The sequence below is a fragment of the Triturus cristatus genome, chromosome 8 (assembly GCF_964204655.1).
Source record: "Triturus cristatus chromosome 8, aTriCri1.1, whole genome shotgun sequence".
NCBI lineage: Eukaryota > Metazoa > Chordata > Amphibia > Caudata > Salamandridae > Triturus > Triturus cristatus.
In genome coordinates, this window is record NC_140591.1 from 1674434741 (window position 1) to 1674453650 (window position 18910).

The 18910-nt window shown below is 48.0% G+C and overlaps 1 protein-coding gene across 1 annotated transcript in view; it reads right to left on the reverse strand.

Annotated features, from left to right (window-relative positions):
• The window catches only part of LOC146808567 (pepsin A-like), a 222772-nt gene extending 206783 nt beyond the window's left edge, over positions 1–15989 (reverse strand). The window contains exon 1 of the mRNA XM_085623591.1: positions 15852–15989. Within this exon, the coding sequence (XP_085479717.1) occupies positions 15852–15904 (53 nt within the window). The 5' untranslated portion in view covers positions 15905–15989. The remainder of the gene's footprint in view (positions 1–15851) is intronic.
• Positions 15990–18910: the final 2921 nt, after the last annotated feature.

Here is an 18910-nt window from a genome sequence, read left to right on the forward strand (position 1 = left end):
ATGTAAAGTGAGCACTGGAGCTCTAAGGTCAGACCAGGGGTCATAGCATTTAAAGTGAGCACTGGAGCTCTAAGTTCAGACCGGGGGTCATAGCATATAAAGTGAGCACTGGAGCTCTAAGGTCAGACCAGGGGTCATGGCATATAAAGTGAGCCCTGGAGCTCTACGTTAAGACCAGAGGTCATGGCTTTTAAAGTGAGCACTGGAGCTCTAAGTTCCGACCAGGGGTCATAGCATATAAAGTGAGCACTGGAGCTCTAAGTTCAGACCAGGGGTTATAGCATATAAAGTGAGCACTGGAGCTCTAAGTTCAGACCAGGGGTCATGGCATATAAAGTGAGCACTGGAGCTCTAAGGTCAGACCAGGGGTCATAGCATATAAAGTGAGCACTAGAGCTCTAAGGTCAGGCCAGGGGTCATAGCATATAACGTGAGCACTGGAGCTCTAAGTTCAGACCAGGGGTCATAGCATATAAAGTGAGCACTGGAGCTCTAAGTTAAGACCAGGGGCCATGGCATATAAAGTGAGCACTGGAGCTCTAAGGTCAAACCAGGGGTCATAGCATGTAAAGTGAGCACTGGAGCTCTAAGGTCAGACCAGGGGTCATAGCATTTAAAGTGAGCACTGGAGCTCTAAGTTCAGACCGGGGGTCATAGCATATAAAGTGAGCACTGGAGCTCTAAGGTCAGACCAGGGGTCATGGCATATAAAGTGAGCCCTGGAGCTCTACGTTAAGACCAGAGGTCATGGCTTTTAAAGTGAGCACTGGAGCTCTAAGTTCCGACCAGGGGTCATAGCATATAAAGTGAGCACTGGAGCTCTAAGTTCAGACCAGGGGTTATAGCATATAAAGTGAGCACTGGAGCTCTAAGTTCAGACCAGGGGTCATAGCATGTAAAGTGAGCACTGGAGCTCTAAGGTCAGACCAGGGGTCATAGCATATAGAGTGAGCACTGGAGCTCTAAGTTCAGACCAGGGGTCATAGCATATAAAGTGAGCACTGGAGCTCTAAGTTCAGACCAGGGGTCATAGCATATAAAGTGAGCACTGGAGCTCTAAGTTCAGACCAGGGGTCATAGCATATAAAGTGAGCACTGGAGCTCTAAGTTCAGACCAGGGGTCGTAGCATATAAAGTGAGCACTGGAGCTCTAAGGTCAGACCAGGAGTCATAGCATATTAAGTGAGCACTGGCACTCTAAGGTCAGACCAGGGGTCGTAGCATATCAAGTGAGCACTGGAGCTCTAAGGTCAGGCCAGGGGTCATGGCATATTAAGTGAGCACTGGAGCTCTAAGGTCAGACCAGGGGTCATAGCATATAAAGTGAGCAATGGAGCTCTAAGTTCAGACCTGGGTCATAGCATGTAAAGTGAGCACTGGAGCTCTAAGGTCAGACCAGGGGTCATGGCATATAAAGTGAGCACTGGAGCTCTAAGGTCAGACCAGGGGTCATGGCATATAAAGTGAGCACTGGAGCTCTAAGGTCAGACCAGGGGTCATGGCATATAAAGTGAGCACTGGCGCTCTAAGTTCAGACCAGGGGTCATTGCATATAAAGTGAGCACAGGAGCTCTAAGTTAAGACCAGGGTCATGGCATATAAAGTGAGCGCTGGAGCTCTAAGTTCAGACCAGGAGTCGTAGCATAAAAAGTGAGCCCTGGAGCTCTAAGTTCAGACCAGGGGTCATAGCATATAAAGTGAGCACTGGAGTTCTAAGGTCAGGCCAGGGGTCATGGCATATAAAGTGAGCACTGGAGCTCTAATTTCAGACCAGGGGTCATAGCATATAAAGTGAGCACTGGAGCTCTAAGTTCAGACCATGGGTCATGGCATATAAAGTGAGCCCTGGAGCTCTAAGTTCAGACCAGGGGTCATGGCATATAAAGTGAGCACTGGAGCTCTAAGATCAGACCAGGGGTCATAGCATATAAAGTGAGCACTGGAGCTCTAAGTTCAGACCAGGGGTCATGGCATATAAAGTGAGCACTGGAGCTCTAAGTTCAGACCATGGGTCATAGCATATAAAGTGAGCACTGGAGCTCTAAGGTCAGACCAGGGGTCATAGCATTTAAAGTGAGCACTGGAGCTCTAAGTTCAGACCAGGGGTCATAGCATATAAAGTGAGCACTGGAGCTCTAAGGTCAGACCAGGAGTCATAGCATATAAAGTGAGCCCTGGAGCTCTAAGTTAAGACCATGGGTCATGGCATATAAAGTGAGCACTGGAGCTCTAAGGTCAGACCAGGGGTCATAGCATATAAAGTGAGCACTGAAGCTCTAAGGTCAGACCAGGGGTCATAGCATATAAAGTGAGCACTGGAGCTCTAAGTTCAGACCAGGGGTCATAGCATTTAAAGTGAGCACGGGAGCTCTAAGTTCAGACCAGGGGTTATAGCATATAAAGTGAGCACTGGAGCTCTAAGGTCAGACCAGGGGTCATAGCATTTAAAGTGAGCACTGGAGCTCTAAGGTCAGGCCAGGGGTCATGGCATATAAAGTGAGCACTGGAGCTCTAAGGTCAGGCCAGGGGTCATGGCATATAAAGTGAGCACTGGAGCTCTAAGGTCAGGCCAGGGGTCATGGCATATTAAGTGAGCACTGGAGCTCTAAGGTCAGGCCAGGGGTCATGGCATATTAAGTGAGCACTGGAGCTCTAAGTTCAGACCAGGGGTCATGGCATATAAAGTGAGCACTGAAGCTCTAAGGTCAGACCAGGGGTCATAGTATATAAAGGGAGCACTGGAGCTCTAAGGTCAGACCAGGGGTCATGGCATATAAAGTGAGCACTGAAGCTCTAAGGTCAGACCAGGGGTCATAGTATATAAAGTGAGCACTGAAGCTCTAAGGTCAGACCAGGGGTCATGGCATATAAAGTGAGCACTGGAGCTCTAAGGTCAGACCAGGGGTCATTGCATATAAAGTAAGCACAGGAGCTCTAAGTTAAGACCAGGGTCATGGCATATAAAGTGAGCACTGGAGCTCTAAGGTCAGACCAGGGGTCATAGCACATAAAGTGAGCACCTGGTGGAAGATTTATAAATATGTTTTTTTCCTAGTTCACTTTCCAGTGCAGAACTTGAAAGTACTCTAAAAGTAACGCAAAGCACAGCTTTTCATGACTGAGTGCCAAGGGGGCGTTACTTGAGTGGTACATATGCTAAACCCTGTCTACAAACAATAGTAGAGAGGGTTTAGCAACAAAAGTTAATGCCACTTCAAAGGAGGCGTTAGGAGGAGAAATGTTTCTATTCTCCTTTCTTGGCACTGTACAGCACACATACAAAGTAGGAAAAGTATTCATGTTCGTCTAAGCACATTACTTTGAAAAGGAAGGGGATCGTTCCAGTCCAAACCCTATGCTAGACTGAGACACGCACCCTTTCACTATGGCGCTGAGGTGTGTGACTGGCGCACAGCAGCTCAAATCTGCGCAGGTGCTAGGGAGAGGCGAGGAGAGAGCCGTATCTCTGTAGATATGGCGCTCCCTGTTCCCTCCCTGTCACGCAACGCAGCGCAGCATTTCTGGCTGTTGCGTTCCATGACTGCTTTGAAAGCCTGTGCCTTGGTGGGCGAAGCCAAGACAGGGTCTGTCATAGTTTCGAGCTGACTAATGTCTTAAGTAGTTGAAGAGGACGAGCAGTGCTATTTTATCACCTAAGTGGTAAATGTTTGCTTGTTACAGAAAATTTCGCAGCGTTTGATGCTTTTGGCTGGAAATGTAGTGGGGTTTGTTGTCCTATCTTAAGTAAACATAACATAACTGAATGACACACGCAACGCAGCACACTTAAAACATAACAGGGAACACCACATCAACACATTCAAAACACAACAAATCACAATGCAATAATGCAAGACCAAAGCACAGCAGTTCAACAAACAACAGAACACTTCATCGCCACAACAAATTCACATGCAACCAATGTGCATAAACATTCTTGCCACACATTATGGCCTCCAGAAACCAGTTTTCAGAATACCATGGTAAACGGTGCTGGAGCAAGCAGTGCCTTAAGGTACCTTCAAGGACACGAAACAGTGTCAGTCAGGAGTGTTTTGTGAGCTGAACCCTAGATTTGAAGCCTCTGGCTTGTCTTCGGTGAATGAGTTCTGCTTTGTATACAACCAGTGCTTAATTTGAGCCAGTGGTTGTAGGTGGGCCCACAGGTACTCATTTTCGGAGACCAGCACTTATTTCTCCTCAAACAGACAGAAAGATGCAAAAACTGTGATAAAGGGAGATAGCAGGGATGAAAAAGAACCCACAGGAGTGAGATAAAGAGACAAGGGGTGTCAGATAGTGGATTAAAAAGCACAAGAGTTGGAATCACGAGAAAGCTGATTTAGAGTTTGGCGGCAGGGCAGTGTTCGTTGAGGTGACGGAAATAATAACCTCCACAATCCAGAGGTTATTTCTTCCTCCAAATGTTCAATAAACTTGTAACTATTAATATTTTTTTTTAACAAACCGCAAAAGTAGGATTTAATAAAAAAATAATATCAATAAATCAATAAATCTGGATTTCTATAGCTAATCACTATGAGGGTATCCAGGCACTGAGCACCCTGCTGCAGGGGGATAAGTTCAACAGCCAGGTCTTGAGTCCTTTTCTGAATTCTATTACAGGACCGGAGGCTTCGGATTATGCTTCTCTTTCTTATATTTGCTACTCACAGCAGCCAATGAAAAACATTTTGTATGCAAACAAAACTACATTTCCCATGATGCTCTTCCATACATCACATCCTGTATAGCCCCATAAGAGCCACAGTGTCCTGTTTCTCCTCCTCTTTCTTTGCTGCTCACGCAGACAGTTAAGTGCTCGGAACGTTATGTCGTGATTATGACTGTTGAATTTATCCTTGATGATGTTGAAGTTATGTTTGCGCTTATATAGCGCTAGGCAGAATAACTGTGTTTAAACATGTGTGTTTTGTGCTGGGGGCAATTTGTTTTCTGTTAACGTTTGCCATATATTTCGATTTAGCGCTCGCGGGCGCTATTGTTATTGGCTTGCCGGTATGTCAAGAGGTTCCCGCTGGGAGACGTGCGATCTGTGGGGCAGCTTCCACTGAAGCGGTGCATAATCATCTGGGGTCCCCTTTTGGGCATGTTTTTTCCTTCCCCGAGGGCCGGCAGGCCCCCTTAACGATTCCCGATTGGTCCCGCTCGGAGCAGAGCGGTGATAGTGCACTGGCCGCCCGCTCGGCCTTCGCTTCACTCCCCGCTGGCCGCTGCGTACCGCGCTGTTTTTTCACGCGCATGGCCCAAGTAAATCTTGTAACGGGCGACGCCGCCATTACTAATTGAAGGCGGGTATTGCGGGGCGTTCCCCGTCAGGAGCGGGGCATCTTAATGCGGGCGGCCTGATCAGGCTTAATGGTGCTCCCGCTGGACTAGAAATGTTGCGCTGCCCTCGGCAGCTTCCACTGACGGATGTAGGCCACAGGTTCTGCTCAGGTTTGCAGCGAGGCTAGGTGGCCTAGGGGCACGGCTTTGCCTCCAACCCCAGAGGTTCGGGGTTCGCACCCAGGTTCGCCGGGTTGTGTTTTTCACTTGACAGGATTGTCTTTAGATTTATTTTATATGGAATTTTTGAACTCTTGTTACAATTTAGGCGTGATTTGTCTCTCATGAATGCTCAGTTTTACTACTGCACTGGCTTGTGTGCGCATGGTAGCGCTCTTGGTTTAGCCCGCCAGGGTTCAGATTGGTCGCCCCTACAGGAGTGGAGATGGCGCACTGATGATGCCTGCGGCATAACTGATTGGGCCTCCGTTTGATCCTCAGGGGAAGGACTTGGTACGGCCGAACACAGAGTTGTAACGCTCCCTCAAGAGCTGAAATACTGCGCTGTCTTTGCAGCATGTCAAATGAGTCACTGTGTGACAGAGGCTAGGTCTAGAGTATTGCTTTAAGGTTAGGTGTTTCACCGATTAATGTTACAGAATTAACTTTACTCCTGTCACTTCCATAGGGTGGTTCTGATCATTGCGCGTTTTCGCGCTTTCCCCGCCAAAGGTTTCCCTAGTAGCCGAGTGCGGTTATGGAGTCATAACGCTCCGGTGTGCGTAACCCAATTGGGCTACATTTAGGCGTTTTTGGTCTACGCACGTCGCACGCGTCCCTGTGTTGCTTCATAGGCTCAGTGCCTCGTGCCTTACATAGGCAGATTTCTTTGTACACCTTCCAGGCTGTAACAATCGGCTGGCTCTTGGAGTGCGCACACGCTCCTGATATTTCACTATGACTCGGACGCCCATGGGGCTGGAATAATTTGACTACAGCTTTGCTGAGGAGCCGCAACATTATTTTTCAATTCTCGTGTGCATAGGGTTGGCTCCCCCTCTACTCCTCCGCTACGTTGTGCTTGGCACTACTATATTGAATACAGGACACCACATGGCAACGCATGGGTGAGATATATGAGGAGGATGTGATCTATACGAACGGAGCGCACAAGGCTCCTGTACTAATTATGTTGACGCTCAGGTCTACACGTCCTTGAGTAGGTCAACCGGGCCCCAAATGTAACCGCCCCTAGCTTGGGGACGCAAAACTTGATTGACGCCCATCATTCTTTAGTCATTTTTTTTCCGTGGGCATGTTTTTTCTCTAGATCATTCCACCTGACAAATATTAGGGCATCGCACGTGCGCGACGGAACTTAGATAAGGACACAGTAGTTAGTTCGGGTACCGCGGCTGGATACTCTGGTTACGGCGGAAGAGTTCGTCCGGAGCCAACACCGGTCTCCTTCTTTACTTGCTAGTTGTACAAGAATCTCAGAAAGGGTTTCCAGGAGCGAGTAGGTTGCCAGGGCAACCTCCTGGTCGGGGTCGGACACAAGCAGCGACGGACAATTCTGACGTCCTGACTGCGCTGACCCGTGGCAACGGACCCCATCTGGGACCGCTTCGTTCCGGGTCGCAACTATGTAAGGTAGGCATCGTTAACCTTTGGTCACACCCTCTAGATTTTGGGGGGCCTCTCACGAGGCCGGCCCTTCGTAGACCGTTTAGGGTTTCTGTTTGTTTTCGCAATTACTTTCCCACTATGTTCCACAAATTTCTGCTATATGGCTTTCGGGGAGCATCTCGTGGGATGTCTATGTAGGTAGGTATGTATAGATGTATATATATATATATATATATGTGTGTGGGTTTCTTAACACGGACATAGGCCTTAGCCTCGCATCTTTCCAGACGTCAGTTTTCCTCTTTGGATTCCAATTTGCCCTCTGGGCTACAAGGTATAATGGCCTTTTCGGCTCTTCCCTTGGATACACTGGTGTCGCTTGCCTTCGATTTTTATTTACAGAGTTATCTCCTTCCTCGCAGATCAGCTATGTCTTACAAGACCTAATTGGGAGCTTTAATGGGACCCGTTCTGACGTTACCCATGCAGAAGGTTCCATTTTGGGCAGTTGCCGGTGTAGTGGGGCGCTTAGCATAGTCTGGCAAACTGTTTTCCTGCCCTCCAGTCCTTTCGAGTCCCTTTTTTCCACATAGGTCTCTTGACACGTACTTCTCACCGCGTGTAATATCTCGGTTGTGAGAGCTATCGATAGGCCAAAGGGTACGAGGTCATGTTCCTAGCGGATTTGGTCACGGACTGTTGGCATTCTGCCGGTGGTAGCAGATTTCGGTCATTACGGATTAGAATCCATAGCAACAGTGCGCAGTGGCGGACTGGTGATTCTGGTATCTCCAGAGGGAAGTAGGTGGCAGCTTCGCCCGAAGGACATTCAGTGGTTGTAAGCCTTTTTTGGGTTTTTTGGCTCTGCAGACCCTTTTTAGTGGCAGGAATGCTTCATCTTAGACGTTCGGCTGGAGATAAGATCCATGGGGCAAAAGATGTATGCCTTGTCTCACGACTGTCGGTGGGACTGACCTATGTTTTCCTCCATTCCATCCACATTTCGGAGAAGGGGACGCGAAACAAAAGTTGCACTGATTAGCGGAAGCGATCTTTACAGCGCTTGTAGGAAGTATCCATTTTTGTTTTCAGTACTCCTTGAGTCGGCGGCGCCCGACCCGAGTTCTCCACGACCCGTTACACCATTCTATTTCATGCAGAGGCGCGCATGGTGAATTGGGGCAGTGGTCCTTTATGATATATGCCAAGGAACTATAGCTCAAAGGTTAGTCTGGCGCCTTTTGGTGGCACAGAGTCAGGGTTCAAAACATGTCAGGGCTGTACATTCCGTTTCCCCAGGTGGTATATATATTTTCATGCATCGTTTTTTGTTATGTTCTACGTTTTCGGCCACACTGTCGGTGTTCATTTACCAACCATGGGTCCTTCCATGCGAACGTAATAGTTGTCGGCGCCGACAGGTCGCGTTTGTTGGTACGTACACGTCGTGCTATCACCGTGAGAGCTGATTTTCCTATGTTTTATCAGGTAATCCGGATTTGCGTTGCGTTCACTTCGCAGTGATCACTCGGCCATTTAGGCAGGTCGTTTTCGATACAGGCAAGTTGGTGGGCTTGCGCCTGTTTTTTCCCTGGGAGTTGTTGAGAGGCAATGGGTAGCATAAACACCCATACCAAAATAATCCGCTGTGGAGGTTCTCTCGCTTTTCTTCTTTGAAAAATGGCCAACAAAATATGTCGACAGGGAATAGACTATTGTCAGGCTGTGTTGCGAGACCTTTTTAGCTTTCGGGGTTCCGACAACGGGACAGGCCCACGATTTTACAGGTACAGTACCTAATCCAGGAAGTTTCATTATAATTAATGTCAGAATTACATCTGGTCAAGGTCTGTTCATGCTATGTTTTCCAACTAATGCAATATACGTGTGGTTTTTCCATGCCTCAGGGTTTACATGGGAGATTACTTGGTGTTACTACCTGCGGTTGTGATATAATGGTTGTGCTATAACTGTGTATTACATTATAGAATCTTTACATATGTCTAAGGCTTTATAGCCGGTGGTTGATGGCAGTTATGCCAGCATACGGTATCCATCACCTACTGTTTGATACAGTCTGTTAGTGGGACCATATCTCTCAATGTTGTTTGCTGATCCACATAGTACAGGATGTTTCAAGATATACTGATTGATTTTCTCACTCTATATTTAGACAGTTATTATTAAACCGGTGGGTGATATGGCTGTAGTTGTGTCGGATAAGCGTTAAACTAGCATAATCCGAAGCCTCTGGTCCTGTAATAGAATCAAAAATTAGCTAGCATTCGCGCCAAGAATTTTCAATTCTATTAAGGACACGGAGGCGAGGATTATCCCACCCGGTTTATTACAACATTGGTAATAATTACCCACCCGCATGTACTTGATATTTTGTGTAAGCAGAAGTTACGGGTTTTCCCTGTCTCCTTCCTTTCAGGTTCTGGGACAGGAAGACGGAGCAGGTGTACTTCTGGTTTAGAAGACGTTCAATTCCGGTTTGGATATGGATCTGCCACGTTGGAGTATGATTATTGGACTCATATTCCGTATTTTGGACTACTGTATTAATGTTATTGATTATTAAGGTTCGAGCAAAGAAAGAGGGGGAGAAACAGGACACTGTGGCTCTTATGGGGCTATACAGGATGTGATGTATGGAAGAGCATCATGGGAAATGTAGTTTTGTTTGCATACAAAATGTTTTTCATTGGCTGCTGTGAGTAGCAAATATAAGAAAGAGAAGCATAATCCTCGCCTCCGTGTCCTTAATAGAATTGAAAATTCTTGGCGCGAATGCTAGCTAATTTTTGATTCCAGCAGAGAGGATGAGGCGCGTAGGTGAAGTGGAAGGTCATTCCAGGACCTCACAGCTTTCTCCCAGCATTGGGAGTCATTATTCCTTTTTAGGTCGAGTTTCAGCGCATGCGTTGTCTGCAAGACCTCTTGAAATTCATATTCCGACTCCCCACCCCCTACTTCCCATTGGTTCACTCCGCTGTCCTTCTTCGCTGCCTCCTAATTCGTTGTCTTTCCCGATACGTCACTTCCCTTCAGGGCTGATGCGCACCGGTAAAGTACAGTTTAGTTACGCTTTGGGTTTATAGCTGTTCCGTGGGAGAACTCTTTTACTTCTAAAACTGTAACTTTGTGGCGCGCCACCACTCGTCAGTACTTGGGTCACTCATTTTTTAAAATTGTAATTTCCGCTGCTGATTCCTTCTCTCACAGCAGGGCGCCCACTTTAGCGTTATCAACACGGGCGCCCTGCTCTATGCTGCAGCACTGCTCCTGCGTTCATATTATCTATTCGGCGCCACACATAAAGCGTTGTGCGCTATTGATAATATCAAAGCAGGCGCCGTGCTGCAGCATCAAGTTTCATAAAGTTTATACTTCAGCGCGGCACACACTTTCATGTTATCAACACGGGCTCCAAGCTTTAATAAAGCACGGCATCTGTACTGATAACACGATAGCGGGCGCCGTGCTAAAGTATAAACCTTATGAAACTTTATGCTGCAGCATGGCGCCTATCTGCAATGCAATAGGTCTCGCATCTACGCGAGTCTGAGCTATTAGCATTGTAAATGACAGGGCCTTTAATTTATGTTTTGCCATTTTAAAACATAAATAAAAGGCATTGCCATTTACACTGCAAATAGCTTAAACTCTCGCAAATGCAAGACCTATTGCATTGCAAATGCACTTTTTTGTTGCAATTTTAAATAGCGCGAAGCAAACTCGACCCGAAGGTATTGGAGCACCTTACATGAGCACCAATGACGTTACACAAGGACACATTCACCACGGCTAATGGCCTATTGAATTATTTTTGTTCAGGCTTTATCACAGGCGGTTTAGCATGTTGTTGTAACAATATGTCTTGCAGTACTAAATGACCTGTACTCCCAAACACTTTCTTTCTGCCTTGTGCCTTTTCCCCAAGGAACACGACGTCCTAAGAGCACGAGTAGACTCGTCCACATTTTCCTCCTCATCCCCTCCACAGAGCATAGGGTTGTGCTGCTTAAGGCATCCTCCCCTTGACTGGTTGGTGGTGCGGGGATGTGTAGTACACTGACACATGCTTCCCCCGGAGACAGTCTCCTGCCCTCTCGAATGAACTTTGGGGGATATTACCAAGAAATTGCAATAATTATCGCAAAGCGTGCTTAGCGCTGGTTTTTTTATCGTCGGCTATCGCTGGATTTCATTGCGAAGATAACACGTTATTTTCAATGCTTATCTCCAAGGCAATAGAAAATACAGTGATAGCGGCAAAACCCAGCAAAAGCGTGAGAAAGCCAGCGATAAATTCAATGCGCTAATGAAAAGCTTGCTAATAGGCAGGTGAGGACTTAACCTTACAACCCACCTCTCATTGACTAAAATGGTTAAGTCAGGTTTTTAGCAGGTGTTAGATTCCAGCGATAGTCGCGGTTAGCGTGAATTTTTTTATCGCTTCGCGGGCATTGCAACTGTGTTTGCGACTGTATTCAGTCGCTTTAAGTTGGGAACGCCTACTTTGCATGTCATTAGCGATATATATCGCTGACGTGCAAAGCGGCACCAAAACGGTCGCTTTCGCCATAAAGCCATAAAGCCATAAAGCTGTCGCTAACTAGCGACAACTTGCTATTAGGGCGATAGAAATATCGCCGCTTTAGCTTCAAAAAGTGCCGCTAATGCGGTGATAAGGACCTTGCTAATATCCCCCTTTGTTCTGTTTCATGTGACTGCTAGCCTCTCACCCCATTCCCCATCAAGAGGATCTTGTGGGTGTGTTTGTTGATGTGCATGTGCACTGTGTCTGCTCCAGAGTCTAAGTGGCAGATACGTGTTATCCCCTGGAAATCACTGAAATTGCCGCATAGCATGGGCCTCCCCTTCAGGACATTTTCGACCCGGAGAAGGTGGAAGCTGGTAAGTCCTTTCCCTTTAAAGAACACTATGGCCTATCTAGTGGGTTCATCAACTCCTTTATGTGTCCTTGTCACAAACTTCGGGAGCTTCAACCAATCTCAACACTTTCTCTTCAGAATGAGCTGTGCTGCCAGGAAGAATGAATGGATGAATACAGCACGCCCCAATGGAATACTTCTATCTTTGGGCGCTTTGCCTTCTTAATAACAGACATTTCAATTATTCTCTCTCGAGGGCTTAGTGCGTCTGGGGTTGTGGAATATTGGCTAACAAAGTTTGTACATTACATATACGCAACCATGGCCTGGACAACCTGGGCTCTCTGTTTGTGCATAGCTCTGCTTCCATTACTTAATGCCAAGAGGGCGTTCCCATGCAACCACCCAAGGTTTCTGATGAAAAGTTCTATTTACTAAAGAAAGTAGAAAGTAGAAAGGGTTGTGTGCCAAAAAGTAGCACCCACTTCAACCAGACACTATCACGGATAAATGCTTTTATTCCTCCCTTCTTTTCCAACTTTGCATGTGTGCTGCACTTTGGAGAACACATATAAGGTAGGAAAAGTTGTGCAATTATTCTAAGAATATAATTTTGTGCTGAAAGGGTATCCATCCAGTACAACACCTGCCCCACAGAGAGTTGCATGCTCCTAGAATCCTGTCTCCTCTCTCCCCCCACAGAGACTTGCATGCTACCAGCATCCTGTTTCCCCTCTCTCCCACAGAGACTTGCATGCTACCAGCATCCTGTGTCCTCTCTCTCACACGGAGGGTTGCATGTTACCAGCATCCTGTTCCTCTCTCTCCCACAGAGGGTTGCATGCTACCACCATCCTGTCTCCTCTCCCTCCCCACAGAGGCTTGCATGTTACCAGCATCCTGTTCCTCTCTCTCCCACAGAGGGTTGCATGCTACCAGCATCCTGTCTAATCTCTCCCCCCACAGAGGGTTGCATGTTACCAGCATCCTGTCTCCTCTCTCCCCCCACAGAGGGTTGTATGCTACCAGCATCCTGTTCCTTTCTCCCCCCACAGAGGGTTGTATGCTACCACCATCCTGTCTACTCTCTCCCCCCACAGAGGGCTGCATGCTCCCAGCATCCTGTCTACTCTCTCCCCCCACAGAGGGTTGTATGCTACCAGCATCCTGTTCCCCTCTCCCCCCACAGAGGGTTGTATGCTACCACCATCCTGTCTACTCTCTCCCCCCACAGAGGGCTGCATGCTTCCACCATCCTGTTCCTCTCTCCCCCCACAGAGGGCTGCATGTTACCACCATCCTGTCTCCTCTCTCCCCCCACAGAGGGCTGCATGCTACCACCATCCTGTTCCTCTCTCCCCCCACAGAGGGTTGTATGCTACCAGCATCCTGTCTCCTCTCCCTCCCCACAGAGGCTTGCATGTTACCACCATCCTGTTCCTCTCTCCCCCCACAGAGGGCTGCATGTTACCAGCATCCTGTCTCCTCTCTCCCCCCACAGAGGGTTTCATGTTACCAGCATCCTGTTCCTCTCTCTCCCACAGAGGGTTGCATGCTACCAGCATCCTGTCTAATCTCTCCCCCCACAGAGGGTTGCATGCTACCACCATCCTGTTCCTCTCTCCCCCCACAGAGGGCTGCATGCTACCACCATCCTGTTCCTCTCTCCCCCCACAGAGGGTTGCATGCTACCAGCATCCTGTTCCTCTCTCCCCCCACAGAGGGTTGCATGCTACCAGCATCCTGTTCCTCTCTCTCCCACAGAGGGTTGCATGCTACCAGCATCCTGTTCCTCTCTCCCCCCACAGAGGGCTGCATGCTACCACCATCCTGTTCCTCTCTCACACAGAGGGCTGCATGCTCCCAGCATCCTGTCTAATCTCTCCCCCCACAGAGGGTTGCATGTTACCAGCATCCTGTTCCTCTCTCTCCCACAGAGGGTTGCATGCTTCCAGGATCCTGTCTCCTCTCTCCCACCGAGGGATGCATGCTACCACCATCCTGTCTCCTCTCTCCCCCCACAGAGGGTTGCATGCTACCACCATCCTGTTCCTCTCTCCCCCCACAGAGGGTTGTATGTTACCACCATCCTGTTCCTCTCTCCCCCCACAGAGGGTTGCATGCTACCACCATCCTGTTCCTCTCTCACACAGAGGGTTGCATGCTACCAGCATCCTATTCCTCTCTCTCCCACAGAGGGTTGCATGCTTCCAGGATCCTGTCTCCTCTCCCCCCACAGAGGGTTGCATGCTACCAGCATCCTGTCTCCTCTCTCCCCCCACAGAGGGTTTCATGCTACTAGCATCAGGTCTTCTCTCTCCCTCCACAGAGGGTTGCATGCTACCACCATCCTGTTCCTCTCTCACACAGAGGGTTGCATGCTACCACCATCCTGTTCCTCTCTCACACAGAGGGTTGCATGCTACCACCATCCTGTTCCTCTCTCACACAGAGGGTTGCATGCTACCACCATCCTGTTCCTCTCTCACACAGAGGGTTGCATGCTACCACCATCCTGTTCCTCTCTCACACAGAGGGTTGCATGCTACCACCATCCTGTTCCTCTCTCACACAGAGGGTTGCATGCTACCACCATCCTGTTCCTCTCTCACACAGAGGGTTGCATGCTACCAGCATCCTGTTCCTCTCTCCCCCCACAGAGGGTTGCATGCTACCACCATCCTGTCTCCTTTCCCTTCCCACAGAGGGTTGCATGCTACCACCATCCTGTCTCCTTTCCCTTCCCACAGAGGGTTGCATGCTACCAGCATCCTGTTCCTCTCTCTCACACGGAGGGCTGCATGCTTCCAGGATCCTGTCTCCTCTCTCCCACCGAGGGTTGCATGCTACCAGCATCCTGTTCCTCTCTCTCACACGGAGGGCTGCATGCTACCACCATCCTGTTCCTCTCTCCCTCCACAGAGGGTTGCATCCTACCAGCATCCTATCTAATCTCTCCCCCCACAGAGGGTTGCATGCTACTAGCATCAGGTCTTCTCTCTCCCTCCACAGAGGGTTGCATGCTACCAGCTTCCTGTCTCCTTTCCCTCCCCACAGAGGGTTGCATGCTACCAGCATACTGTCTCCTCTCCCTCCCCACAGAGGGTTTCATGCTACCAGCATCCTGTCTCCTCTCTCCCCCCACAGAGGGTTGTATGCTACCAGCATACTGTCTCCTCTCCGTCCCCACAGAGGGTTGCATGTTACCACCATCCTGTTCCTCTCTCCCCCCACAGAGGGTTGTATGCTACCAGCATCCTGTCTACTCTCTCCCCCCACAGAGGGTTGCATGTTACCAGCATCCTGTTCCTCTCTCCCTCCACAGAGGGTTTCATGCTACCGGCATCCTGTCTCCTCTCTCCCCCCACAGAGGGTTTCATGCTACCAGCATCCTGTTCCTCTCTCCCCCCTCAGAAGGTTTCATGCTACCAGCATACTGTCTCCTCTCCCTCCCCACAGAGGGCTGTATGCTACCGGCATCCTGTCTCCTCTCTCCCCCCACAGAGGGTTTCATGCTACCGGCATCCTGTCTCCTCTCTCCCCCCACAGAGGGTTTCATGCTACCGGCATCCTGTCTCCTCTCTCCCCCCACAGAGGGTTGTATGCTACCAGCATCCTGTCTCCTCTCTCCCCCCACAGGGGGACAAATGAGCTTGGCATCCCACGGCCCGGATGTGAGGTCACGGGTTGTTCCAGGCACACTCTGAATACAGGTGCAGCTTCTGGAGAGTAAACAGAGGGGTTCTGCTCCAGCCAACACCCCTCCCATACATGCTGTCCATGCATGGTGAAGGGAGATGCAACAGAGAGCACCAAATCAAAGTTTAGAAAGGCCAGTAGTAGGAAGTATGTGGCAATCAAGAGCAGATACCCTAATATGCAATAAAATGCAAGAAAAGTGCAGGAGTGGATCATAACACTATAAAACTAGTTTAAATCTCCCCCCCGATAGTTAGGTGGGCACAAAGAGATGCAACGGGTTGTCCTTGAATATTAGAAGGGATAGTTTAGATAGTTAAGGAAAATACTCACTCCACCTGGCACTCAGCCAACAAGACCATGGCCAGAAGCAGCAGACACCTCATGCTTCCACCTTCGTGCAGCTCTTGTAGGAGGTCGCGATGACTGCGAGGCTATGGATGTGAACTCTGGGGCGCCAACGAAGGTTGACCTAATATATACCAAGTGATAAGAAGGATTAACAGGGTTGGGGAACCTCCTCAAGGTGATAAGCAGGCTGAGTAGCTCTCACCCCAGGTCTTGACTGACATGTCATGACATGTGATTCATTATGTTGAGTTACTCCCATGTTCAAACACAGTGCTCAGAATTATGTTATAAGCCATCAGATAACATGCAGCAATCTGCAGAGCATTGTTACTACTTCTTTGAGGCCATGTTTGCGCAGTGAACAGAAGCTGAAAGGTGGATTTACAGCAGGTATTCCAGGAGAGATGGGGCCAGGGAGGTAGGAAGGAAGATGGACCACACCCCCTGGTTTGGTAGTAAAACACAGCTTTATGTAGGTTTCAGACCCCCTGGTCCTGGTGCTGCTGCACCTGCTGGATTGCTGATATCTGTGCTTCTGAAGGGACATATACTCACACAACGAGGCTGCTGTGCACACAGTACTGTTCCCATGCATAGAGTAAATGTAAATGTAGATGTAGTTGAGCTTATATAGCGCACAGCTACCCGCAGTGGGTTTCCCGGCGCTTGCTTAGGGAACCCATCCTGGTATTCCCCTGTGAGATAGCAGGGTATCCACAAGGTGAAAGTCAGGCATCCCGCCGCGAGGGGCCGTTGTGGAGATTAAGTGTAGGTGTGTGCATTTACAAAAACATTTACATTTACATTTACATTTACAAAGGCATGTGTAGGGTCACCAATGCCACATAAAGGGACGGATTCCCAAACTCCATTTAGTAGCATGTAAAGCAGTATTACAGTATACAACTCAGGGGGGGAACAACCTTTACAACGCAACTTTTACAACGCACTACCATTACAACGCATTTTTTACAACGCATAATCCATTACAACGCATGATATTACAACGCATGACACTACAACGCATTTTTAAAAACTACCATTACAACGCATTCCATTACAACGCATACTACCATTACAACGCATACCATTACAACGCATAATATTACACTATACTATCCAACACTTACCCTACTGATGCACCCCCTGGAGTTAGAATAGTAATTTTTACCCCTATACTATCCAACACTTACCCTACTGATGCACCCCCTGGAGTTAGAATAGTAATTTTTACCCCTATACTATCCAACACTTACCCTACTGATGCACCCCCTGGAGTTAGAATAGTAATTTTTACCCCTATACTATCCAACACTTACCCTACTGATGCACCCCCTGGAGTTAGAATAGTAATTTTTACCCCTATACTATCCAACACTTACCCTACTGATGCACCCCCTGGAGTTAGAATAGTAATTTTTACCCCTATACTATCCAACACTTACCCTACTGATGCACCCCCTGGAGTTAGAATAGTAATTTTTACCCCTATACTATCCAACACTTACCCTACTGATGCACCCCCTGGAGTTAGAATAGTAATTTTTACCCCTATACTATCCAACACTTACCCTACTGATGCACCCCCTGGAGTTAGAATAGTAATTTTTACCCCTACACTATCCAACACTTACCCTACTGTTGCACCCCCTGGAGTTAGAATAGTAATTTTTACCCCTATACTATCTAATACTTACCTTAAATGTAATTTAATATTATGCGTTGTAATGGTATGCGTTGTAAAGGTAGTATGCGTTGTAATGGTAGTGCGTTGTAAAGGTATTTTTTTAAAATGCGTTGTAGTGTCATGCGTTGTAATGTCATGCGTTGTAATGGATTATGCGTTGTAAAAAATGCGTTGTAAGTGCATGCGTTGTAATAGTGTGCGTTGTAACGTCATACATCCACTCAGGGACTCCAAAATGCAGCTTACAAACCTTCAGCAGGGGACCCCCAACTCTGCCCCTTCTATCTTTTTCCGATCGCCACACCTATAGGAAATCATCTTTGTTTTAAAGTGTTAGGGATAAAGGGGAGTGGCAGGACAAATGGGGAATACACACAAAACACACTTCTAAAGTTACTGCAGCTCCCAAAACAGGTCAAACACTACACAAGACCAACCACAGAACGACAGGTACTGCAACACACACGCATGAAATGAAATGAAAAATTATATTTATATAGCGCGTAACTACCCAGAGGCCTCGTCGCGCTTCAGCAAATTGCTATGACGAGCTCCGAGGTACATTAGCACGCTTTCGCAAACAAATGAGTTTTTAGGACTTTCCTGAATGCCATCCTATTGTTGATCTGTCTAATACTCACAGGAAGGGAATTCCATAGTTTGGCGGCAGAGTGTGAGAAGGAGCGACCGCCCCAACGAGCTTTGACAACCTTTGTTGGAGTTGCTAGGTGTAGTGAGCCGGAGCGGAGGGCTCTAGGAGGGACATAAGGCACTACAAAGGGGAACAAGATGGCAGGGCCTGCTCGATGAAAAGATTTGTGTACAATGCACATAGCCTTAAACTGAGTTCTGGCAGTCATTGGAAGCCAGTGAAGCTCCTTAAGGGCTTTCTTGGCTAATTGCCGACGGGGAATATTAAACAATAGCCAGGCGGCACAGTTTTGGGTGACTTGGAGCTTTTTGGTCACCGCTGCAGGGGCGCCTAAATATAAGGCGTTCCCGTAATCCAGGCGAGAGAGAATCAGGGCCTGAACCATGACTCTCCTCGCCTGGGAAGGGAGCAGAGGTAGAACCTTGCGAAGCATTTTCATTAACCCATGGAAATCAGTGTAGTCTGGGAACCAATTTTAAAAGTATTGAATTAATTCAAAGGGGAGGTGGCCTCTGGGCAGTTATGATTACGACCACATTTACATGGAGAATGCCTTTTTTGTGTTGGTGATAACTTTGGCTCTGTTCGAAAAATATCCTTGAAACTTTCCTAAAACGTGCTACTTTTTACCTAGTTTGTGCGTGGTGAGTTTGGGGTCCTCTGTCAACCAGGGGCTGAGAATAAAGGGGGTCCCCAAAACAT